Raw genomic sequence first — 27180 nt, 5'->3', positions numbered from 1 at the left:
ATTGAAGTGTAACCACCTGGTAGGAAAATTTTGCAGTTAGCTGCCAAAAAAGACACAGACTCTGAGAGGACCAGGTGTTCTGTCAGGCCTCTCTGATTGTTACTGTGGCGTAAACAGCATGGGTTCACAGTATGGCTAGGAGACTAGAAGCTGAGGACTTCCCCCCTAAAAGTGATTCTTTTCTTCAGTCAATGCCTCAGTTTAGTATACCAGTAACTCTGTCCCTGAACATCTACTTTACATTGGTTGGTGCAGCAGCCTTGTTCACATGTCATACTAAGGCAAACCAAACCATGGCCTAATACAAATGCACAAGCCCCCATTGTTTAGCTTGGAGAGCCATGCAAGCCAGGCAATGTAAAAGAAAGCAACATTCGAACAGAAAAAGCTATACAGAACATCAACAGATCAGTAGCTCCAAATGGCTTAGATTGGTGAGCCAAGTGTTCCAAGGTTGTGCTGGCAAACTTCTGTATTCTCAAGAGCTGTTTTATTTTTAGGTAGCAGTCTAGAAACCACAAGTATCTCACACACCCCATTACATCAATACTTATATTTGTGTAATTGCTAATAGGTTAGGTCTGGCATATAGGCTTTCTGCTGCTATTGCTGGTGAAGAGAAAATCTCAAGGTTGATTGAGCTGGGAGCACATTCCTTCATGGTCCCAGATATGATCAGTCAAATATTTAAAAACGAGAAGTGGGAGGTGACAACTCACAGTGAGTCACAACAGTGGCTCTCAAATATAAAATCAAGGGTCTCTCAAATTTCTCTAACTGGCTTTAACCTAGTGGCATTCTTGTATTTGCCCTTCTAATGGTTAAAAGGTATCCTTTGATCTCAAACCTGAATTGGTTACTGTCTAGTTCACTGATGGCGAGTCCATTGGCCCTTTCTGGCCCACAAAGCAGTTTCGTTCACCTTTAAAAATCAAATGATGTATTTTGGGATAGAGGAGTATATTTTCTTCTTGGGAGTCAAGAAAAATATATTGGTAATGCTTCCAAATGACAAATAAGCAACTGCATGAAACATAATCAACTTGTTAGAAAGGTCATTAACTTGCTAGCGAATTTTGAAAAATATGTATTTCAGCAAGGCTGTTGAAAAAATAAAAGTCAAAGATGTAAGGTTTGGTTTCTGTTATATGTATTAATTATCATTCAATTATCACGTAGCAGGTTATAAAATAACAAACTATATAATTGCAGAACATGACCAGCAGTAGCTGTAAATGCACAGATTTATCTTCAGTTTGCTTTAATTCTGGACCTTTGGAATGAGCATGCAGCCTTTTTCTGACAATGGTGTCCTTTCAGCCTTGCATGAGAATCGACACCTGCTTTGCACATAGGCAAAGATTACAGGTGCCAAAGCCCCCTTAGTACTTGTATATCTGGGAAGTTACCATGGCAGACTTCACAATCATGCTACCTAATTGAAAACTGTAAGTCACATTAAGATCTCACTTGATACGCCTTACGTGTTGGAAAACTCATTAATTCCTGTTGCATCTTAGCAAAGCTTAATTTAACAAGCTGTTGTTTATGAGATATTAATACCATCATAAGAAAGTCCCCCCTTCAGATTTAGAGGGTGGATATACACAAGTGCTTTTTTCAGGAGGCTTGTGTGACAGCAGAACAGGCAAGTGATTTGTGATTCTCAGCTTTTTCAAGAACACCTCTCCCCATCGGCTACTTAACTATTATATTTATTGAGGGTATATCACAGGAGCATTACAGAGTCCAGTCTTCTCTTTTTCACATTCATGGACTGTTTGGGGCAACTCCATAAATTGTTGGACTACGTGTATTTTATTCAGTATTAAATAGAGGTTTGTACCTATGGCCTCTGTGGGTCTTTGTCCTTCCTTCCTACCACAAAATGGACGGGTAAGTCCAGTCAAACTTGACTATGGGGTTGCGGCGCTCATCTTGCTTTTAGGCAGAGGGAGATGGCATTTGTCTGCAGACAGTTTTCCGGGTCATGTGGCCAGCATGACTTAACCGCTTCTGGCACAATGGAACACCATGATGTTTTCCTTCCCGCCACAGTGGTACCTATTTATCTATTTGTGCTGGTATGCTTTCGAACCGCTAGGCTGGCAGGAGCTGGGACAGAGCAATGGGAGCTCACCCCGTTGCGTGGACTCAAACTGCCAACCTTCTGATTGGCAAGCCCAAGTGGCTCAGAGGTTTAGACCACAGCGCCACCTGCTCCCTTTTTACTGTTGTTATATAACAGAAGCAATAGGACTTCACTTCTGCCCCCAATTGCAGCTACAGTTGTACCTTGGAAGTCGAATGGAATTCTTTCCGCAAGTCTGTTTGACTTCAAAAATGTTCAGAAACCAAGGTGCAGCTGCCAATTGGCTGCAGGAAGCTCCTGCAGCCAATCAGAAGCCGCGTCAGCTGCATTGGACATTTGGGTTCCAAAGAATTTTTGCAAACCAGAACACTCACTTCCGGGTTTGCAGTGTTCGGGAGCCAAAATGTTTGACTTCCAAGGTACAACTGTATATATTTTTCCCCTTGGTTGAGGAAGTTTTACTGTAATGTGGCCTCTCTTGCATTTCAAAATAGACCATCATGCAAGTGGACAAACTGTTCGAGAGGTGCCAGAAGTGAAAAATAGTCATCTCTGAAGTATCTGGTAAGGCTGTGTGTACAGCAGCACACCTCCATGTTCAGTTAAGGTTTAGTTTCTAAAGCAAATACATTACTATTGTATTAATCCAGTCATTTTAAAATTGATAATATTTGAATATAAAACATATCCATCACATAAACGTATATTAAAATTAGACAAAATAGAACACAAACGACACCAAAATTAGATAAAAGCAAATACCAACTGTAGATAATTAGTATCAACGGAAGCTTTCACCCCAAAAAAATTGTTGGTGAAAGTTATGCAGAGACATTGTCTGGTGCAGTTCTTTGGGCTGGGAACCACTGTGGAAAACCCTAATGGCTTTTTGCTGTTTAAACTGAAGAACAAGGGGAGCTTGGGGGAAATCCTGTATTAGTGCAGCATGCTTTTGAGCAGTTGTTGATATCTGTCTGTCTTGAGAGACAATGGAGTGAGCTTCCAGGTGGGAAGTCAAACTGCTGTGTTAGCAGCACCCAAGTGACCTCCCCATGGCGCAAGCCCGGGCAGAATGGGTGTAGCCAGGATTTGGGGGGGGGCAGAGCCTCAGTTAAGTATTTTTATTGACTTGGGGGGCAGCTGCACCCCTACCCCCCCCCCCCGGTTACGCCCAATGTGGATAGAGGTCCTGGGCTGCCCAGATGACAAATCTAAAGACTTATTAGTACATAAGCAAAGGCACCCGAGGTTCCTGAGTGCTCATATTTCTGGGATATTAAGTTGGTTGGATCCAAACTGGCAGTTGTGTGGAAGATCCATGATCAAGATATTCTGCTTTAAATGATAATAATAATAAGAATAATAATCATGAGCTATGCAATAATGCTGATGTGAAGACCAGAGAAACAATGGGAGAGAATGTTCCTTGAGCTCCCTTATTGTTTGCCTGATCTAAATTGCTCCTTCTCCAAGTTGCTGTTTGCTCCACGAGGAATAGGAAAGATAGAGCCACAGGTACTGTAGCTATCTTTTCTCCCTCTATAGTAAATAGCAGCTTCACCTGAGCAGCACAGTTTACATAAAAGAAATAGTTAAATATCTTCTATGAGTCCCACTCCTCTATATTCAAAGCAACCCACTGAAACAGTAGAGTGAGAGACCTAATCACTGATATCCCGTATCGTATCTTCTTTGGTCATCAGATGGAGATCTTTGGGTGAGTGAAAGGGTGGGCAAAGATGTTTATTAGCAATAATTTAATGCATGCTATATAGGACATTAATATACTTTGACCCAAACCTGAAAGTGTGAATGGAGCAGGGGGGGAATTTGGGGGGAGTGACCTTTACCTCTCAAACTCATTCTTAATTTCCTATTTCAGATAAGTTATCTAAAGTTGCAGCTAAAGAGTGATTGTGTTGGTAGTTTCTTAGAAAAATATTAAGCAACTAAAGAAGACACATCTAAAACTATTGCTGAGCCATCTTATTTTTCCTTTATGTAAACTGCAGAATGATTATGTGGTACAAAGAGAGCAAGTCATTACTTCTTGTGTTGTTATTAAGCTATTCTGTTATCTGTTAAGCACTATCGAATTGCACTTATCCCAAGTGCATACAGAATTCCCCCAAAAGATTTTCAGTTAAAACTACACAGTTGTGGTTGCTACTGGACCATAACCAAGGTTGTGTACTTTGCATTCAAAGTTTCACATCTAAATAACCTGTGAAGGATACTTTTTAAGAATATGACATGGTGAATTTATTTACAGTACTTGGTGCAGTCTTCTGATTGCTGTAAAATTATGTTGAAATAATGTCCACAGTCTCTCCAATACTTTTTGTTTAAATCATGTTAATTTTTACAGGTTAATGTGGTATCATTCTTCTTTGAGTTTTCTGCCTTTCATATAACCACCATAGTATTGTGAAGTTTGTGACTGCAATCACGTATTTAAACTACCTGTGTTAATTAATTGGATACTGGATTTGTTAATTCCAGTATTCATAGCTATATGGCAGGTAGGGTAGACTAAAGGGTAGACTAAAGTTTATGTTGTCTCACACAGCATGACTTTCTCCTCTTTCCATTACCCTTGTCCCACTTTCTCCTCACTAATCTGTAAAAAAATAATGTATTCATGACAAGGGTGCCTTGAGGCATCATGTGGCTTAGTGGAGAAAATAGTTGCTATTCTTATTCCAGCAGACATCAACCCATCTAAAAAAATGACTGCTGTGAGTACCATTGGTAGTATTCATTGGGTGATGATTATCAATAAAGTTAGCAAAGAGTAGACCTTAGTTTGTCTCTCTGTTACAGAAAACACTATAAAACTATCTGTGTTCTTAGTTACTAAATGTCTACGAGACTAGTTATCTGGCACAGAATGGTCAGAAACCAGGATAAAACATTAACATGTTAAAGAAAGGAGGAATAAGAGGAATTGGGGAGCATTGCTGTTGCAGGCTGCTTTGTGGTAAAAGAAATGGATCAATGTAAGCAAACATCTAGGCATTCAGCAAATTTGTTGATTTCCAAATATTGTCAGGAAGGGATGCAGTTGCTCATTTTTTTACTCATGAACATTTTTATATGCTTTAACATTATTAATTTTATTACAACTTGAATTAATTTGCCAGTCTTGCTGCCTTAGGGTGCAGTGTTTAAATTATACATGAGCATTTCCTCCATTTATTATGCTGGATATGAAGTCTTTTTCATGGGATTTTATTAGGCGCAGCATGAAAAGAATTTCCAGTTTATCTGCCTCCGTTGAACTGAGCCCATGAGCAGACTGCACAGTACAAGGGCCAAAGAGGAATTGAGAGTGGATGGCAGGTCCACAGAGGTCCACAGGCTCAGGTGGTTTACAGCCATAAGTTTAGCTTAGCTCTTCCAGTAATTTGTCACGCCTTGGTCTTCTCCTGCTGCGCCCGCACGTGCCAGCTTAGAGGCAGAAAGTCTGTGCACCAGACGGCCACTCAGGCCTAACATCCTGCTGTTCAGGACCAGCGGCTTGCTGTGTCAGTGTGGAGCAGAGAGCCCTGGCAACAGCCAAGTGCTGTGCAGAATAAGCATAATGAGATGTGAATGGCATCCGTCAGTCCCTTTAGAAGAGGTGCTAGGCGTGTGCCTCCTCTCATGTGAAGTTTGGGAGCCTATTCATTAACCAGAGTCACCAGGAGTTCAGCCTATAACAGTGAAGCAACCCCAAATACACTGAGGCTAGGGCTTGTACTGTCTGGAATGGGGTTTGAAAGCAGAAAGCAAATAAAACTGCCATGCTCACTTTCATTCCTAAAGACACAAAGTTATTTGAAATACGTTTTCATTTTGGGGCCCTTCCATGTCAGGTTCCTTAATGTGGTGATCAGTTAACTTGGATACTACACTGTATAACTGAAAAGGACTGCTGGGATTGTCCTCAAGGACATACCTTTCAAACAACGGAAATGACACTTTTCAGTTCAGATGGTAGGAGTCACATAAAACTAAGCTCTTTTCTCATATTTAAAAATACTAGGAAACTCTGGAAACTTGTTTTTAAACTGAGTGACAGGGAATGACATTTCATACTGGCTGTTTGATTGTTTAATTCACAAAGTTGTATGTGAGATACTTCAATCTGTTGTAGATATTTTTTTTTTCAAAATGTTACCCTGTTGTTTGAAGTGCATGATTTACCTTCAAAGAAAACAGAAGCTGCACACAAAGCGAGAGATTTGCTCTCCCCCCTTCGAAAAGCTATCACAAGCGGGGGTCCTATTAAGACAGCTGGAAAGTTGCTTCAGCTTGTTACGCTTGTAAGTTTTATTGGTGACTGGTTTTTGATTATGCATTTGAATGGCGCGTGTTCCAGGTTGCCGCGTTTTAATTAAAAGGCGATACTGTTGGTTTTAGATGCTTTGTTGTCAGCATAATTAAGACTGAAGTGTATACATGCTCTATTTTTTTTAAAAGAGAATTGAATCCATCAAGAAATAAGAAATTTCAGATGCATCAAATGAATCTTCTGAAAAAGCTTTAAATATTATACTTTAGTATACTTCGATATTCTGATGAATAATAGGTGTTTTCATACTTTGATTTTTCTTATCCTTTTCTTTCCTATAATCTGTAGCTCAAGTTTAAATATATTTACTTTTTGAAAAAATGATCTATTATATAGGAAAAATATATGTGGGGCTTCTGTTGAGTTTATTGGCTATGGCAATTTTCCTTATGGTTACATAATTATTTTCATTTCTCATTTATAAAGGTCTCAAATTTATTTTGTCAATCAGCCTTTTTAATGAAGAATGAAAAAACACTACATTCATATAGTGCTTATATTTAGCTGTCAGAAAAATGTTTGGGGTTGATTTTGGGTTTTTTTGAGAAATACATTTTATTGAAGTCCTCAGAATCTTGTAGCTTTGTCAAAACTCTGACAACTGTGGCTTGGTTTTAAGTGGAAAATGCATAGGTTGAATATGAGTTCCTTTGGCTTTGTATCTGTAAGAGTGCATTTCCTTAACCTGCTCCCAACAGTTATGAGGAAAGAGCTCTGTACCTCGAAGCAATAATCCACAACCACAAAGAAGCAATGACATTTGAGGATTTTGCTGCTCAGGTCTTCTCTCCCTCTCCCAGTTACTCCCTTAGTGGATGTGGTAAGTCTCATCATGTTGTTGTTGTTTTTATTATTATTATTTTAACCGCTGAGAAGCACTTGAGCGGCAGATGTACACCTGCTTTTCACTGATAAATGGTTGCAAATTTAAGAAGAGCTTTCTCCCTCTGAATTAGCTAATGAATATCAAAAGAAATGATGACATTCATTTTAATTTGTTTTGCATCAGAGCTGTTCACTCAGTTCCTTTCTTCAGCTATCCTGTTAACCCCTGAATCTAGCAAGGTTAATGAACTTTCTCTCACTAATGTGTTCTGGTTCATTCAGGAGTGTGGGCTTCTTGCTGAGCTGAGAATATGTTGTGGAAAAGCCATTCGTGAATCAGTGCATACTAATCGGAAAATAGTTCCTCACAGTAGAAGCCATTGCTACTAATGCTAAATGGGGATTATGCTTCTGCAACGCTTGGACCAAGGATTAGCACTGGTGGGGGTGGGTGTAAGGGCAGTGTTTTGTCAGACAATCATAGTGCCAGGATGTGTGCGTTCTACACATCACAAAGCTTTCCAAGTTAGTTAAGTGAGTTTATTTTAATTATATTTACTTTTTAAAGAAACCTTTTTAAAGAAACCTTTTGTTTTGAGGGTTCATTTCATAATCCATTGCTCTCATGTACAAGGAGAACACAAGGTTAACCAGATGGATTTCTAAACATAAATTCCTTTATTCCCTGTTTATACCCATTTTGTGAAACTGACTCTTTCTAATTATATTACGATGCTGCATTGGATTGTTGATGGATTATCTCAAACCCTGGTGAATGTTCTGCGTATCTGTTTTCTTTCTCTCATTCTAACTGGTCTTTATATCTGAACTAAGAAATATAACAGAAATTAAATTTACTGAAATGAATCACTTGACAAATAGAATCAGACACGCATCACTGTTGAACATTACTGGCTTCAGTCCTTGAGCTTTTCGAGCTTTGTTAAGAGATAAGAGGTATTTGCGTGTACTTGTACTGGTCGCCAATAGCAGCAGGCAGAAGGCTTTGGAGATAAGCAAGCTGGCAGAAGCAAAGAGGAACCGGTGCTATTTACATAATCACACCTCTGCTTCCTGGAGAGGCGTCAAGAGACAGGAATGGCCTCCATTGATCTTTGTTGAACTGGAATACTAAACAACATGAGAAAAGCTTATAAGTAAAGCTTTGATTAATGTTTTCTTTATTAAAAATGTGGAACAGCTATGAAATAAACCACACACATAAATACTCTTGAGACAAAATTGTGCCATTTGCTGCATAAAAGTATAATTCTTATACTAATTTGGATATTATCAAGAAATTTAGCTGGTTACGCAATTGAAAATAACAACAGAAAGCTCAATTTTTTTAAAAAAAATCACCTACTTTAAGTCACTTATCATAGCTACCTTTGTGTAATTCTAGTATGTATTGGACATTGTGAAATAATAAAATTAGATGCGTTGGGGTCAGTGAACTAAGAACCAGTCTTGCATCCTGCTTCAGATTAATAGGTAAAGGCAAAGGGACCCCTGACCATTAGGTCCAGTCATGACCAACTCTGGGGTTGCGGCGCTCATCTCACTTTATTGGCCAAGGGAGCCGGCGTACAGCTTCCGGGTCATGTAAGCCGCTTCTGGCGAACCAGAGCAGCGCACGGAAACGCCGTTTACCTTCCCGCCGGAGTGGTACCTATTTATCTACTTGCACTTTGACGTGCTTTCAAACTGCTAGGTTGGCAGGAGCAGGGACTGAGCAACGGGAGCTCACCCTGTTGCGGGGATTCAAACTGCTGACCTTCTGATCGGCAAGTCCTAGGCTCTGTGGTTTAGACCACAGTGCCACCCGCGTCCCGCTTCAGATTAATACAAGATGTTAAATAACACACCTGTGTGTTTTGTATAATTCCCTTTTGCTATTCTGAGGTTTAAATAGCCAGTCCTTATGGAGTGAGGCTCAGCTGCCTACACTAGTTAGAAAATCATTGATCCAGCATTACTACTATTTTTGTGCATTTAACTTTTTTAAAAGCCTTAAATGTTTAATATCCCACCAAATCAAAACTTTACAACAACTTGCAATTTATATTTTAAAATAATTTAAAGTGCAACAATGTTATAAAAAGATAACTAAAATAGCAGCACAAGCCAACAGCATTAAACAGATTTAAAGAAGATTAGAAGTCTGGCACCAGAAACACATAAGGATTTGGCTCTGCATGAACCTAGTTAGGGAACAAATTCCAGAAATGGGATGCACCACTGAAAAGGCCAGTTTCCCCAGTTGGCATTTCTCATCTCCAAAGGCAGAGTTGGAGAACACAGGATTGACAATGACTTCAATATTCAGGCGGATTCCTATGGCATTAGAGGATCGTTTAGATATGCAGATCCTAAGTCATAACCAGATCCTAAATCTCAGGGTTTCTAGAGCAGCAGAGTATTAAAAAGGGGGTGTTCAAATGCAGAAGGTTAGCTGCATCTAGATAAGAAGCTATTTTATAGAAGAAGTCATAAGCTTTTTTTCCTGAACCCAAGTTCTGAAAGTATAAAGAAGAAATCCAGTTGAGTGGTTAAATTTAATCCTATAAAATTCTAATCCACATGTGTGCCTTCATTTAACTTCATTTTGTAAGAGTGTTCAGTGCTTGGTGGGCTAAATACAACGCGCCCAGCCTGACCTGAGGGGCGGAGAGAGGCTGCGGGCACAATGCTCCTAGCTGCAGCTCCTCCATCCCCTGAGTCAAGCCTGGGAAGGGGAAGAGAGGCGAGATGCAGCCGGCTCCTTCTGCGCCCTGCCCCTTTGGGGCACGTCCCGCTCCCGGCCCTGCGTGGCTGAATATGTACGTAAACAGCATGGGGGAACCCACTTGCGTCAGAAAACACGAAGATAACTTAAAATGCACATGTATTATGTAGATGATGCATAAAAGGTTCTCTATAATACATGATTTTAGTGTTTTTATATTTGACCCAGTTAGTTGACTATATGCTAAATATGAGTTAGAGCAGTGCAAAGGATAATGCAATTCTAGAAGAAGAAGAAGAAGAAGAGGAGGAGGAGGAGGAGGTGGAGGAGTTTGGATTTGATATCCCGCCTTTCACTCCCTTTAAGGAGTCTCAAAGTGACTAACATTCTCCTTTCCCTTCCTCCCCCACAACAAACACTCTGTGAGGTGAGTGGGGCTGAGAGACTTCACAGAAGTGTGACTGGCCCAAGGTCACCCAGCAGCTGCATGTGGAGGAGCGGAGACGCAAACCCTGTTCCCCAGATTACGAGACTACCGCTCTTAACCACTACACCACACTGGCTCTAGACTGCATCAACGGAAGTAATGGTACCACTCTATTCTCCCCAGCCCATTGGGTTTAGTTCCCATAGGAAGAAACAGTATTTGTACTATAACAGCTAATGCACACATGCATAATTGTGTAGTTGTGGTAAGCCTTAGTAACCAGAAACAATGTTCCATAAAAGTTCAAATAACTCAACAGTAACCAGATGTTGTTAGCTGGAGTTTATGGAGTTTGTAATCTATGTCCAATTGTCAGCGATGCTGAATGTAATCCAACAATATCTGTAATCCAGATTGAAGAGTTGTCAAGATGCAGATGATACCAGACTCCACATCTCTCTTCTATCTGAATTGGGAGAAGTGGTTGAGGTGTTAGGCTGGTGTTTGGATCAGGCGATGGGCTGCATATAGGCCCATAAATTGAAGCTGAACACTGAAAAGACACAGGGGTTTCTCTTGTCTGCAAGATGATGGGACAGCCTGTTCTGGATATACAGTGGTACCTCAGGTTAAGTGCTTAATTGGTTCCGGAAGTCCGTTCTTAACCTGAAGCATTCTTAACCTGAAGTGGACTTTCCCATTGAAAGTAATGGAAAGTGGATTGATCCGTTCCAGACGATGAAAAACACCTCCTAAAACAGCAATTTAACACGAATATTACTGTCTAACAAGACCATTGATCCATAAAATGAAGGCAGTAATCAATGTACTGTACTATAAAATAAATAAGACAGTATTTTAGATGAAAAAAATTAACATTTATATTTTTTCTTATGTGCATTTATGATAGTCAGTTTGGATGGGGGGCTTTTATCCATTTCTGAAGTCACACAATCAACCAGTAGCTGAACTAGGTTCCACACAGTCACAAAAGCGAAGTCACAAGCCACAGTTACAAAAGCGAAGTCACAAGTCAGGCCCATAAAATGAAGAACAAGTCACAGTCAAAAAACCGAAAAAGCCACACAAACTAAAATGCAAAAAGGAACCAGACGATGAAAAGCGACCCCTAAAACAGCAATTTTACATGAATTTTACTATCTAACGAGGCCACTGATCTATAAAATGAAATCAATAAAACAGTACAAAATTAAAATGTGATTCAATCACAATCGGCTTGGCTCCCGGCATTCGCGGAGGCCTCAGAGAGCTCCGTAGGCCCCGCAGATGTCCGGGCTTGGCTCCAGGCAGCGGCGAGGCCTCTGAGAGCTCAGACAACCTATTTCTGGGTTACAATCGTTCATAACCTGAAAAAACGTAAGTTGAAGCGTTCGTAACCTGAGGTACCACTGTAGATGCTCCTGGAGGCTCCGCTGGCCTCCATGGCTAGGAGTGCCTTTTTCCAACTGCATCAGGTCTGCCACCCATAGCCCCTTTTGGGCAGGAATGATTTTGCCACTGCGCTCCATGCTCCAGTTAGGTCTTAAGATCAGCAGAGGAGGCCCTCTTCGGAGTTCCACTGCCTTCAGAAGCTCAGGGAAGAGGGACTTCCGGGTTAGCGCCTCCGGTAATGGCTGAATTCCTCTGATGGGGAGGAACTTGATTCGTGGAAATTAAGGTCTGGCCGCCACGGCGAAGGCGGGGACCCACAAAAAATCACAGGCAGGGGAAGCCTGTGAACGTGGGATTCGGCTGGCACCTTTTGCGCCTCCCCTACTCGCGGGGAAACCCGAGTTCGGGGATCCGGAGCGACGTGGGATGAGTGGCACGGTGCTTTGAATTGACTGCTTCTTTCACGGAGTGAAGCCGCATTGCTGTTGCCGGAGAGCGCTGACTTTTTCCTGTGGACAAATTGATCTTAAAACAACTACCCGTGAGTAGAACGGAAAATTGGATTTTTAAACGTCTTAATTTGGCACCGAAACGGGGGAGGTTTCAAACAGGAAGTCCGCCTTCCCCTTTTGTAAATAGACTGAAGCAAAGAGGCTGCAAGCTAAAGTCTTGGAAAGCTTTTCATAAAGGATTAAACTTCCATCGGTTAAAATCATCAAACCCCCCTTGGAAGCAGGAGAAGAGGGGGAAATTTTAGACTGCGTAAGCCTGCAGGAGAGAGTGAAAGTAAGTCAAATTACTACCGTTCTGAACCTGGAAACGGGCTGCTAGTAAGACTGAAGTTTTGGATATGCTCATTGACTGTGAATAGATCGTTTGTTGACAGTAAGTTAAAGAAGAAAAATACATTGTTTCCATTGTCTCCTTCTGCGTTTAAAAAGGTGTAAAAGTAATTGAAAATTGAAACTAATTTTTGATACAAATAGAAATTGTTTCCCCCTAGATGAAGCCTTTGAAATTGTTACATGAGCTGAGCTGGGGGAATTTCCAGCTGCAAGATAAGACTGTGAGAATCTGGGATTGACCTTGGACTGCTAAGAATGTTGACAGAAGAAGCCTTAGTGGTTGCGCTATGTAAGATTAATGACTCACTGGAACAGCTCCATAAGAAGATGGATGTGATGATTATAAAAATTGATAATTTGGAACAAAAAGTGCCTAATTTGGGACAAAAAGTGAATATCAATACAGAAACTATTCAGGAATCGATACAGGGATCTATTTTGACATGGCAAATTGAGGAGAAGGCGCAGGAGAAAGTTGTTGTTGTGGAACCTAAAGTAGCACAAGCTCCAGCCTCACAGATGCAATTTGATGACTATAAGTTGATGCCTTTTATGACTGAATTTAGAGAAAGTCAGACTTTGAGGATTGGAGCCCTGCTTGGACTGGAGAAGGAAAGTTGGATAGATCCCTTCATGCAGGGATTTATTGACCTTTGGGACCTGGACTTGGGTCAGGAGGAGACTGGAGTTGTGGGGGCCGCCAGACTTGGAGGAACTTTGAAATACAACCAGAAATATCTTTTGAATTTTAGTGTTAACTATGGAGATTTGGCTGACTTGTCGAGAAGGAATAAAAACATTGCTAGGTGGGAATTTCCCCGAGATCTACTTTTCAGCATCAAAGGAAGGAAAATAAGAACAAGATCAGGAGAAGACAAAGTAAAGTGCATGTATAAATATGAAGAAGATCTGCAGAAGGGACCTGGAAAAGAGTTAAGAGCCTCGGACAGAAGATCACCAGGTTGATGGACTATATGGAATTGACAGAAATGACTGGCAGAATCCGAGACCAGGGAGAAGAGACGGTGGAAGAATATTGGAAAAAGTTTAAAATCTATATATGGAAATAATGTAAAATTAATGAGTGTTAGAAAAATGGTGGAATGGAATTATACGGCTTTAGTAGAAATGTTTTAAGGAATTAAGCATAAATATTATAGTATTAATGGAAAATAAGGTTAAAATGTTAAGATAATCATATGACAGAAAATAGAGAAAGATGGAAAGGATTTGCTGAAATAATTACCGTATTTTTCGCTCTATAACACGCACCAGACCATAACACGCACGTAGTTTTTAGAGGAGGAAAACAAGAAAAAATATATTCTAAACGAAATAGTGGATATATGATTTTTGTGGTTCATGCTGTGGCCACAGACATGTGATCTGACAATGAGTTTGGAGTAGCCCAATGCAAAAATCCTGAGGATCCATGTGGATCCATGCTTTGTAACCACGGAGGAAGGAAGGAAGGGGAACCATGGATCCTCTGCTCACGACTTCAGCAGATCCCCCCCGCCACCCGCAGGCATTCGCTCCATAACACGCACAGACATTTCCCCTTACTTTCTAGGAGGAAAAAAGTGAGTGTTATGGTGCAAAAAATACGGTAATAGAAATGGAATACAAAAAGGGAGGTGAGAGGAGGTCGATGAAACAAGGAAATGAAAGAGAGGATATTGAGATGGTATGATGTGTGTTTTTTTGAATTGTTTTTGCTTTCGTTTTGTTTAATGTGTTAATGTTGTGTTGTGTATTGTTTATATATTGTATTGTATTGTTTTTTCTTTTTCTTTTTCTTCTTTTTTCTTTTCTTTTCTCCTTTTTGTAAGGTTTAAAAGTAATAAATATTTATTTATTTATTTTTAAAAAAAAGAAGCTCAGGGAAGAGGGCATGCTCTGGTGGCCCTCGGAAGTGGGACTCCCTCTCCACAGAGGCGTCTCTGGCAACTTCACTATACTGTTTTTGGTGAATGCCAAAGATACACCTCTTTAAGCCAACCAATGGCACCTGAGGTGTATTTTTTTTTAGAACCCACCCTATTTTTGTAATTGTAAGTTGCTGTATACTGTTTTTAATATTGTATTTCGCATTGTTGTAACCTGCCCTGGAACCTTAGGGTGAAGGAATAACAATATCGCACGGCAAGGCACGATGTTGGCTACTCCTGAAATAACATGATGCAGAGCTACATAATAGAACATTTGAACCTAAAATTCATGTGCCAAAGTTATGTGGCATCTGAAAATCCATATCCAAAAACACATTTCTAATATGGCAATTGTAGTTGGTCCTTCAGAGGGTTAACTGAAATGGGCCCACTTGACTGCTGAGAGGACTGATCTAATCACAGTCGTATCCAAGTGCATCTGTTCATCATGAGGTCATTCACGTGCATGCTAATGATTTGAAAAATAAAGAATAATGCTCAGAAAAAATAAAGCTCATGCAACTCTTTTGCCAGTTGCAGAAGCAAGATACACGCTTTGACTGCTGTCACCAAACTTAAGAAGAAACTGTGGAATTCACTGTAATTTGCTGGTAATTTGTTTACTATTACAGAATAATTGAATAGCAGAGCTGTTTTGTGGATCTATGGATATCACACACAACGTTCATAAGACTTACGTTAAATGCAAATTTGATCGTCCAGAATGCTAGGTTGTTTTTGCTTAACATAATAAATGTATATTCCCCTATTTCTAATACAGTAAAGCAAAACAAACTTATTTAAGTATATCCTACATAATAATTAGCTCTATTCTTGTGATACTTAATTATAGCACAGCAAACATCATTTGTTTTAAAGGACTATAGCCGATTCTAAATATTGTTGTTGGAGTTTGTAATTAATTTAAATTCTAAGTCCCCCCCCCCTTCTCTCAGCTATACTCTTAACCAGGTAGGTGTTAATTTAGCTCGTGCGGCTTCAAGCTGACTGAGTAATTTGATAGTGTTTTTGCACAGCACAGTTTGTAAATCTAAATAAGCTTTCTCCTAAATATGGCTGCTTCTCAGCTTGTAGGCTAGGTGCAATACTGACTGCTGGTTTTGGATGATACATTTGTTGCCCGTCCAGACAAGCTATTTACTTAGCATTCATCCTGATTCTCTAGCACAAAGCTTATGCAGAGAGGTTATTCAGCATTCATTCTGATTTCTGTATGGATCAGTTATACTACAATGAGCATTTGTCCTGCCTTTATCCTGATTTGATGTGTGTACAGGTATTCCTGTACGTCATTTGTTCAGCCCACACTTTTCAACACATTTCTCCATCACTTTCCAAACTGCAAAAAATCCAGATTTTGTTTAAAAGTTGATTTATTGAGCTAGGGCAACATAATTATTTAATCCACTTTAGATGCAGAAATATATGCTTGAATCTGACCTGGAAAATAGTGATATTCTGGAGGCTTCCCTGCTGCTGCTTTGTGGATTGCTACCAAACAATGCTCAAATTATGGGGAAAGGTAAGGAGGCCCTTAATGAAAAACACAATTTCATCTTCTGACTCCTCCAAAGTAGGCAATTTGTGCCCCACGGCTTCCGTATCAATAGTTAATGGGTCTGTCTCCCCCTCCACCACCCAGTAATTCAGCTGCCGAATGATACAGAAAACCAAATTCTATAAAAATGCAAGCATAACATTACTTGAACAAAACATATAATACAGGCAGCCCCTCGTTTACACGTGTTCGGTATGTGTGCGACCAAGTATATTGTGCCAAGCCTGGAAGTGACCTGGAAATGTCATAAAGAGGTCACTGAAATGCCACTAAAAGGGTGGGGTGGGGCAGAAGGAGGTGTTTTCAGGCTTTTAGAATTATATGCAATTTCTCTGCCCCTGCCCCCACTGTGCCTCAGAACATAATCCCCATGTAAAGGGGGGGGGGCTGCCTGTACTACAATACATTCACAAGCACTTGTTTCCCAAGATAAGCTCTTTGTATAAACGCGGGTATGGGACGCGGGTGGCGCTGTGGGTTAAACCACAGAGCCTAGGGCTTGGCGATCAGAAGGTCGGCGGTTCGAATCCCCGCGACGGGGTAAGCTCCCGTTGCTCAGTCCCTGCTCCTGCCATCCTAGCAGTTTGAAAGCACATCAAAGTGCAAGTAGATCAATAGGTACCACTCCGGTGGGAAGGTAAACAGCATTTCCGTGCGCTGCTCTGGTTCGCCAGAAGCGGCTTAGTCATGCTGGCCACATGACCCGGAAGCTGTACGCCGGCTCCCTCAACCAATAAAGCGAAATGAGTGCCACAACCCCAGAGTCGGTCACGACTGGACCTAATGGTCAGGGGTCCCTTTACCCTTTACCTATAAACTAAGCATGTTGATGGGGAGTGATAATGTGCCCACTGGCCCTGCTCCTGATGTTGGATGCCATGGCCTGCCTGTCAGTGTGACATCTGAAAGGAAGTCTGTGTACGCATTGGCTCTCCCATAGGCAGCTGTGCTTGTGTAAGTTCCACTTTTTAGAGCGCAGGTATGGGGCCAACAGGTGCCATTCCCCTTCCATGCATTCAGTTCCACATGTAGCCAACATGATGCCCTTCAGATGTTGTTGGACACCAACTCTCATCAGTCCTAGCCAGCATGGAGGGCACTGCATTGGCTCACCTTGATTTAGCCTATGCATGGAGGTTACCTTGTGAAAAGTAAGTTCAATGCTTGAAGGATCAGGTCTTCCTAAAGCTGGAAGGTATATTCTTATACAAGAAGCTAGGCATTAATTTCATTCTCCCTGTTTCTCATTTTTCCAACATTAAATTCAGTTCACATTTCTGCAGCAATTTGCAATTTATTTATTTTTAATTCTCATGAGAATTACACCATTTTCATGAGAATTTCTCCTAAAAAAACACATATTTGTATGCATTTTTGAGTAGTGTGCACATTTTTGCAAGCAATTTCTACTATATAATGCATTTTTATGCTACTTTCATTAGTAGTAGTAGTAGTAGTAGTAAAAAAAAGACATTCAGAATTGTGCCACAAATCTGGCTCTTAATTTCTACCAACACAAATACAGAAACATAATTTTCCTTAGTAGATAGGTAGCCGTGTTGGTCTGCCATAGTCAAAATAAAAAATTCCTTCCAGTAGCACCTTAAAGACCAACTAAGTTAGTTCTTGGTATGAGCTTTCGTGTGCATGCACACTTCCTCAGATACACTGAAATAGAAGTTGCCAGATCCTTCTATATAGTGAGAAGGTGGGGAGGGGTGTTACTCAGAAGGATGGTGGGAATGGGAGATAGGCAGATAGCTGGGAGAGCCTGTTGACGACTCTTAACGACTGTAATAGGTCTTACAGGAAAAGGCAAGGGGTGGGAAGGTGAGAAATGGTTTAGTTATGTATAGTGAGATAAGAATCCAATGTCTTTGTTAAGCCCAGGTCTTTTCATGGTTTTAAGTTTGGTAATGAGTTGTAATTCAGCAGCTTCTCTTTCCAGTCTATTTCTGAAATTCCTTTGTAGTAAAACAGCTACTTTGAGATCTTGTATAGAATGCCCTGGGAGATTGAAGTGTTCTCCTACTGGTTTCTCTGTTCTGTGATTCTTGATGTCAGATTTATGTCCGTTTATTCTTTGGCGTAAGGTTTGGCCTGTTTGTCCAATATAGAGAGCTGAAGGACACTGTTGGCATTTGATGGCATACACAATGTTAGACGATGAGCAATTAAATAGTCCCGAGATGGTATGTGTGATGTTGTTGGGGCCAGTAATGGTGTTGTCCGGGTGTATGTGGCAGCAAAGTTGGCATCTGGGTTTATTGCAGGCTCTGGTGCCAGTGTCTGTGTTAAGTCTGGTTGTAGTATTATTGTGGGTTAGGAGTTGTTTAAGATTGGGTGGCTGTCTGTAGGCAATGAAAGGTCTTCCTCCCAGAGCTTGAGAAAGAGAACTGTCATTGTCCAGGAGAGGTTGTAGATCTCTGATGATGCGTTGTACTGTTTTAACTTGGGAGCTGTATGTGATGATGACTAGAGGTGTTCTGTTATTTTCTTTTTTGGGTCTGTCTTGCAGCAAGTTCTCTCTGGGTATCAGTCTGGCTCTGTTGATCTGTTGTCTAACTTCATCTGCTGGGTATTTTAGTTCTGAGAAGGTTTGCTGTAGATCCCTTAGGTGAGAGTCTCTGTCTGTAGAATTGGAACAGATGCGGCTGTAACGTAGTGCCTGGCTATATACAATGGACTGTTTGGTATGTTTGGGATGGTAGCTAGAGGCATGTAGATATGTTTGTCGGTCAGTTGGTTTGCGGTATAAGGTGGTGTCTATGCGCCCATCCTGTATTTTTATAGTAGTGTCCAAAAAATGTATTTCTTGCATAGACTGATTCATTGTAAGGTTGATTGTGGGGTGAAAATCATTAAATTTCTGGTGAAAGGTGTCCAGGGTCTGTTGACCATGTGTCCAGATGATAAAAATATCATCAATGTATCGCAGGTACAAGAGAGGTTTGAGTGGGTAGGAGTTCAGGAAACGTTGTTCTAAATCTGCCATGAAGATGTTGGCATACTGTGGGGCCATGCGGGTGCCCATTGCTGTGCCGCTGATCTGAAGAAACAGGTCATCACCGAATTTGAAGTTGTTGTGGGTAAGGACAAATTGGCAGAGTTTGGTGGCAAGGTCCGCTGTGGTTTTATCTGATATGGTGTTCCTTATGGCTTGTAAACCATCGTTGTGTGGGATGTTGGTGTACAGAGATTCCACATCCATAGTAGCTAGTATAGTGTTGTTGGGAAGATTATTTAAAGATTGTATTTTCCTCAGAAAATCTGTGGTGTCACGTACATAGCTGGGAGCATTGATGGCATATGGTTTCAGAACAGAGTCCATATAACCGGAGACACCCACTGTAACAGTGCCAATACCTGAAATGATGGGGCGTCCTGGATTTCCTGGTTTGTGTATTTTGGGTAGAAGATAGAAAGTTCCTGGTCGAGGTTCTGTTGGTGTGTTGGTGAGGATCTGTTCTTGGATGTGTGGGGGTAGCTCCTTAACAATCTTGTTTAGTTCTTTCTTGTATTCTTGTGTGGGGTCTGAGTCCAATTTTGTGTAAAAGGCGGTATTGGAAAGTTGTTTGTGAGCCTCCTGAATGTAGTCAGTTTTTCAGGAGGCTCACAAACAACTTTCCAATACCGCCTTTTACACAAAATTGGACTCAGACCCCACACAAGAATACAAGAAAGAACTAAACAAGATTGTTAAGGAGCTACCCCCACACATCCAAGAACAGATCCTCACCAACACACCAACAGAACCTCGACCAGGAACTTTCTATCTTCTACCCAAAATACACAAACCAGGAAATCCAGGACGCCCCATCATTTCAGGTATTGGCACTGTTACAGTGGGTGTCTCCGGTTATATGGACTCTGTTCTGAAACCATATGCCATCAATGCTCCCAGCTATGTACGTGACACCACAGATTTTCTGAGGAAAATACAATCTTTAAATAATCTTCCCAACAACACTATACTAGCTACTATGGATGTGGAATCTCTGTACACCAACATCCCACACAACGATGGTTTACAAGCCATAAGGAACACCATATCAGATAAAACCACAGCGGACCTTGCCACCAAACTCTGCCAATTTGTCCTTACCCACAACAACTTCAAATTCGGTGATGACCTGTTTCTTCAGATCAGCGGCACAGCAATGGGCACCCGCATGGCCCCACAGTATGCCAACATCTTCATGGCAGATTTAGAACAACGTTTCCTGAACTCCTACCCACTCAAACCTCTCTTGTACCTGCGATACATTGATGATATTTTTATCATCTGGACACATGGTCAACAGACCCTGGACACCTTTCACCAGAAATTTAATGATTTTCACCCCACAATCAACCTTACAATGAATCAGTCTATGCAAGAAATACATTTTTTGGACACTACTATAAAAATACAGGATGGGCGCATAGACACCACCTTATACCGCAAACCAACTGACCGACAAACATATCTACATGCCTCTAGCTACCATCCCAAACATACCAAACAGTCCATTGTATATAGCCAGGCACTACGTTACAGCCGCATCTGTTCCAATTCTACAGACAGAGACTCTCACCTAAGGGATCTACAGCAAACCTTCTCAGAACTAAAATACCCAGCAGATGAAGTTAGACAACAGATCAACAGAGCCAGACTGATACCCAGAGAGAACTTGCTGCAAGACAGACCCAAAAAAGAAAATAACAGAACACCTCTAGTCATCATCACATACAGCTCCCAAGTTAAAACAGTACAACGCATCATCAGAGATCTACAACCTCTCCTGGACAATGACAGTTCTCTTTCTCAAGCTCTGGGAGGAAGACCTTTCATTGCCTACAGACAGCCACCCAATCTTAAACAACTCCTAACCCACAATAATACTACAACCAGACTTAACACAGACACTGGCACCAGAGCCTGCAATAAACCCAGATGCCAACTTTGCTGCCACATACACCCGGACAACACCATTACTGGCCCCAACAACATCACACATACCATCTCGGGACTATTTAATTGCTCATCGTCTAACATTGTGTATGCCATCAAATGCCAACAGTGTCCTTCAGCTCTCTATATTGGACAAACAGGCCAAACCTTACGCCAAAGAATAAACGGACATAAATCTGACATCAAGAATCACAGAACAGAGAAACCAGTAGGAGAACACTTCAATCTCCCAGGGCATTCTATACAAGATCTCAAAGTAGCTGTTTTACTACAAAGGAATTTCAGAAATAGACTGGAAAGAGAAGCTGCTGAATTACAACTCATTACCAAACTTAAAACCATGAAAAGACCTGGGCTTAACAAAGACATTGGATTCTTATCTCACTATACATAACTAAACCATTTCTCACCTTCCCACCCCTTGCCTTTTCCTGTAAGACCTATTACAGTCGTTAAGAGTCGTCAACAGGCTCTCCCAGCTATCTGCCTATCTCCCATTCCCACCATCCTTCTGAGTAACACCCCTCCCCACCTTCTCACTATATAGAAGGATCTGGCAACTTCTATTTCAGTGTATCTGAAGAAGTGTGCATGCACACGAAAGCTCATACCAAGAACTAACTTAGTTGGTCTTTAAGGTGCTACTGGAAGGAATTTTTTATAATTTTCCTTGTCTAACAGCAAAAAGCACAGAAACTCGCACAGAAACTCACAGAAATTCTTTTTGTGGCTAAACTCAAATATTTTTCATGGGGAACCTTATATAGAGGTAATAATGTGAACAACATCCTCTATAGCTGTTTACAAAATACACAGAAACACTGTTCCAAGGGCAGTTCCCTCTACTGGCCATCCAGAAAAGCAGAGGTCACAACACTCAGTCTTTGTTCTGTAAGAGCAATTCTCCATGGAGCCAAAATAATTAAATATTATGTATTTTTATTTTTATGCACATCTCATCCTTTTATGTGCAATTTTTATAAACATTGGTTGGAAAACTGCATCACAAAATTTAGATAAGTGTGGATGTTGAAGGATAGGTGTGCTTTGGTTCTCATATTGTTTTGGAAAGTGTAAGTTTGAAAATGATCACTGCAGATGGTGACAGCACCCACAAAATTAAAAGATGCCTGCTCCTTGGGAGAAAGGCGATGACAAACCTAGACAGCATCTTAAAAAGCAGAGACATCACCTTGCCAACAAAGGTCCGTATAGTTAAAGCCATGATTTTCCTAGCAGTGATGTATGGAAGTGAGAGCTGGACCATAAAGAAGGCTGATCGCCGAAGAATGGATGCTTTTGAATTATGGTGCTGGAGGAGACTCTTGAGAGTCCCATGGACTGCAAGAAGATCCAACCTCTCCATTCTGAAGGAAATCAGCCCTGAGTGCTCACTGGAAGGACAGATCCTGAAGCTGAGGCTCCTAGACTTTGGCCACCTCAGGAGAAGAGAAGACTCCCTGGAAAAGACCCTGATGTTGGGCAAGATGGAGGGCACAAGGAGAAGGGGATGACAGAGGACGAGATGGTTGGACAGTGTTCTCGAAGCTACCAGCATGAGTTTGACCAAACTGTGGGAGGCAGTGGAAGACAGGAGGGCCTGGCGTGCTCTGGTCCAGGGGGGCACGAAGAGTTGGACACGACTAAACAACAACAAGTTTGAAAAACTCAGTTTTAAATGTAAACTGAATCAAATTTCTCCCCCATCCCTGCAAGCAGCCAATGTGCCAACTCAAATGTGCTGTTTATGGCATGGTGCAGTCTTCTCATGCAAGTGTGATACCTTAAAATTTGCAGCGGGGTCTATTCATAAATCCCATCTCTCCATTAGGATTATATAATAGAGAAGGATGGCACAGGGCAGTGCCCACCCACCGGATCCCCCTCAGCCTCCCTCCAGCTGGAGGAAACCTAAGGTCACAGTTGCTCCGGCGATGTTTCCTGCCCCCACGGTGCAGCACGCCCCCACCTGCCCCAGGCACCCACGGGGCACACTCTACCACTGTACAGAGGTAGCTGAGCTGCACCCAGAACAGATTACTACTATGTGTTATACATGAAGCTGCCCTTGAAGACTTTCTGGAAATTTCACTTAGTTCAGAATGCTGCTGCTAGACTACTAACCAGAGTACCTTCAGAACCAGCTCCTTCTGTATGTGCCTGCCTGATCAGTGACATCTTTGTCCAAAGCCTTTCCTAGTTGCCACCCATTTAATATCTGATAGCAGGGGCACCAAGAAAAAAGGCCCTTTGGTTATGGAGTTCACCCAGAAGGTTCACTGGTGCCAACTTTGGTATCTGTTTGGTGTCAGGCAAAAACCTTTTTTTGCTCCATTTTTAAAGCGGAAATTAACTGAGATTGATTTTAACTGACATTCTAAGTCCATATCTACTGTATTTAAAAATCACTATTTTCTTGTTAACAAACCCTGATAGCAGTCATACTTAAGGATGGGGGTATAAATCTTACCATACATAAATAACTAAAAAATTGAAGTTCTCAATCCAGTGTTGTGAAAATTGTGTATCCCATGCTAGAGATCATTCAGGAAGGAATTGAAATACAAATCTGTGTTCAGTTCTGGTCACCTCCCTTTAAAAAGGATATTGTAGAGCTGGAAAAGCACAACAAAAATGTTCATGGGACTGAAGCAACTCCCTTTTGAGATAAGGTTGCAACATTTGGGTCTTTTTAGCTTAGAGAAGAGGCAAGTAAGAGGAAGCATGGGGGACTTTCTGGAGCTGAATTGGGGAAGGAAGAGGGGCTGCAAGGAATGAAGAGGGACGAGAAGGACCATTGTGTGATGTTTGAAGGCACTCATAACTTTTTAAGACAGCCTGAACTAAATTCCATCCATGAAGTTATGACATCCCACTGGCAGTTTAGTCTTCAGAGTATTCATATGCATGGGTGGAATGGAACTCTGTGCTATTAGACACATTCTGTCTGTACAAGCATTGCAGCTTGCCAGATGGAACCACCCCTCTCCTCCCCAACACTTCTTCTGAACGCCCCCCCCCTCCCACCTGAGATGATTTCAGGAGGTGTGAGAGAAGGAGAGGGGAGTAAGCTTCATTGTGCAAGTGGGGTTCATTAGGGGAATCCACCCCATGTTCTTATTCTATGTATCGGGGTGGGGAGGGAATTTTTTTTATTAAAGTAAGAAAGGGGTAGAAATCTGCTCTATTAACTATCCTGCCATAAATCTTTGCTTTGACTACCAATCCAAGCCAATATTTTGTTGCAACTGCTTGATACTTCCAGGGTCATGTTTTCTGCCATGTAACAAAGCCAGAGTATTATGGATAGCCTATCAAAAGTAACCACAACCAAATTATTTAGCTGCAGATGTAATATATTGGTTGCATCTTTTGAAAAAGCTACACAAATACACAATAGACTCTTTGCCTATTGTATATGTAGGAGCAAATTCAGTGGTTCAGTGGAGAAAATATATTTACTTAACCAGATAAAAGGCAAAGTTGTTTTTCTCCAGTTCAATTGATTCTGTTCAATCAGATACTATCACCTCCCCATGGTAATTCTTATCCATCTTCTAGGTCCAAAAAGCTGGATGTATGTTATCACATTCATTTCTATGGCAACAGACTGATTACAAACAGAATTATGACTTCTAAAGGACCAAGAAGCAGCTGCTCAAAGAGGAAAAAATGTATTTGGGTCTTTCCCAGCAATAAAAACCCTGCAGTTTTCTTAGTGCTTTATTCATTCTAGTACCATGATTCCATAGCATGATCTATGTCCCTGTGCCACGGAATGAAGGGGTGTTTATTATTTTGTTTATTTATTCCATTTGTATACCATCCAAGGGGTGTATGGAGTGTTGGGGGAGGGGTAGTTCCTCTGGTGGGGAATATTTCATGCTCCTTCTGGAGGAGTTTATCCACCTTTAGTCCCCACCCTGTACTCCATTCTCATCTGTCGTTCCTAGAAGCTGTCAGCATGTGACAGCAGCCACACCCTGGGAAACAGCTTTGGCTGGCTGGCTAAACCAAGTGAGGGTAGCTGATGGGTCTCAAACCCTCCATGAGTTAGGGATTTACCCTGCTTGTGAAGACAGGCTCCAGTAGATTCAGGGGAGAAGGCCAATAGTGGGTCCAGTGTTCAAGAAGGTGGCTTCTGCACATGCTGTAGAGAGAAGTGAGGGGCAGATGGGGCTCATCAACCTGGGAAGGGAGCCAAATTTGGGAGAAAGAAAACTCTGGTCCTAAACCTCTGCTGCCTTGTGGGATATCTTTGGGAGAAGAAAAGGCTAAGGAGTAAACCCGACATAAACTGGGAGTAGAGTCCCTAAGATGTTTGGGTGGTGCCTTGTATGCCTCCTTCTGGCAATTTCAGCAGCCAAGCTGGTGCCAAACATATTGCTCTGCTTTCCTGGGCAGCCCAGGCTTGCGCCCCAGGGAGGTCACTTTGACTTCACCCCCCGAGGCACACTCCATTGTTTCTTGAGACAAATGGATACCAACAATACCACCCATAAGTTCTTTGGACAGTTTATAGAAACATTACAAATATGGGTTGTGTTTCACCTAACCAGTCCTGTCAGCAATGGTGTTTCCCCTCCTTATCCTCCCCACATGCACCTCCTGCCCTCAGAAAATCCACCAAAACATAGTGGAGGGGGCGAGTGTAAACTGTTTCATTATTATTTGGTGATGCTTAATTTTACTGTTTACTATTAGATTCTTATGGATTGTTGAATGTTGCATTGTTTAATATGCTGTTTATTTTAAAGTTGTGACTTTTTATATTAGATCAGATTGCTACTATTAATGTTTGATGTTTTATTATGTTTTTATATGTGTTGGAAGCCACCCAGAGTGGCTGGGGATACCCAGCCAGTTGGGCGGAGTATTAAAAAAAAAACTAGTTTGGTTTTTTTAATTCCTCAAAGTGCTTCCAGCAGGTAGAGTGTAGAAAGTTGTCAGTGTCTTAGTTTTTCAATACAGAGCTCCTTTTTATAGAGAGTTAAGTGCAATTACAGGTGGCAGCTGCCCAATCAGTTTATATATAGTGGAAGAGGTTATGCTACTTTTTGTGTTGTTATTATTGCCTACTTTTCTATTTCCTTTTTTACCCCCTCCCCCTGCTTTATGCCCCAACTTCTGGCTCCAACAGAAGATATACTTGGTGCATCTTACAATCATGTATTCTAAAACAAATTAAAATCAAGATTAGGAAACAGCAGTTATGAACTGACCCATGGGCTTATTCATCTTTACATACTGGTTTGTGTTGAGAGCAAAAATCCCATCACAAATCTCTAGAAGCAAGTATTTGGGTTAAACAAAAGCTTTGTGGATGAAATATATGACTTTTTTGAACGCTGTTTCTCCCTAGTTGCCAAATTTAACTGGTTGATCTGTGGCCCAATAAGATGAGGATCTGGATATAATGAAATCAAACAGAATTTGTCATTGCCTAGTCAGCATCTCACCAATCAAACACATCCTTAACCCTTGAAAGCACAAAATTAGGAAATTGCTACAATTTGGCACATAAATGAGGCTGTGTATGCTGGTACATAAATTACTTTTTACTCTGTTTTTGGAATTGTATGAAAATGGAAAGCTAATGATTCTATGTATAGTTTTTCCTTGAAATGTAAGTCTGTGTTTGATAACTAGACTATTTAGCACGAAGTTCCTTATAGCTGCCTGGCAAAGACTCAAGCTGATAGAGGATGTAAAATTGATTAGTGTCAAATGATGGAAGATTTTTGTAATATAATTTATATGGTATAGTAATATGCAAATAATATATACATTGTGAAGGAAGGGAATGGCTTTTTTAATTTCTCCTATCGTAATTTTCTGTCTCATTGTTTTTCAACCAGCAGTGGTGGGATCTGTCTGTGGAAGTAATTTACCACCTACCTCTCACTCAGCAATAGTGCTCATGTTCATTAGTTCCATTTCCAAATGATAGGCGCTGAAAGTATAGTTCACACAACTTGTGTTTTTTCCCATTAATAACTGTGTAAGTAATGTGTACAAGGCTGTCATTAGAGCAGCAGGTGCTCTATTCCCATATTTACATGATTTTGTGT

The 27180-nt window shown here is 41.1% G+C and overlaps 1 protein-coding gene across 12 annotated transcripts in view; it reads left to right on the top strand.

The window, feature by feature from the left end:
- RALGAPA2 (Ral GTPase activating protein catalytic subunit alpha 2) overlaps positions 1-27180 on the top strand; it is a 203393-nt gene that overhangs the window by 164939 nt on the left and 11274 nt on the right. For 11 of the 12 annotated variants that reach the window (XR_014529577.1, XR_014529578.1, XR_014529579.1 and 8 more), the window contains one exon: positions 7127-7248. Coding sequence is in view for 9 of the 12 variants with exons in the window: in XM_083518967.1 (XP_083375093.1) it covers positions 7127-7248 (122 nt within the window). In the remaining 3 variants the exon portion in view is untranslated. Of the gene's footprint in view, positions 1-7126; positions 7249-24670; positions 27176-27180 lie in introns of those variants that run through there. The other variant, XM_083518966.1, reaches the window with a different exon arrangement.

Source organism: Podarcis liolepis (assembly GCF_965112155.1).
Source record: "Podarcis liolepis genome assembly, chromosome: 8".
Taxonomy (NCBI): Eukaryota; Metazoa; Chordata; class Lepidosauria; order Squamata; family Lacertidae; genus Podarcis; species Podarcis liolepis.
This window is presented reverse-complemented; position numbering and strand designations above follow the sequence as displayed.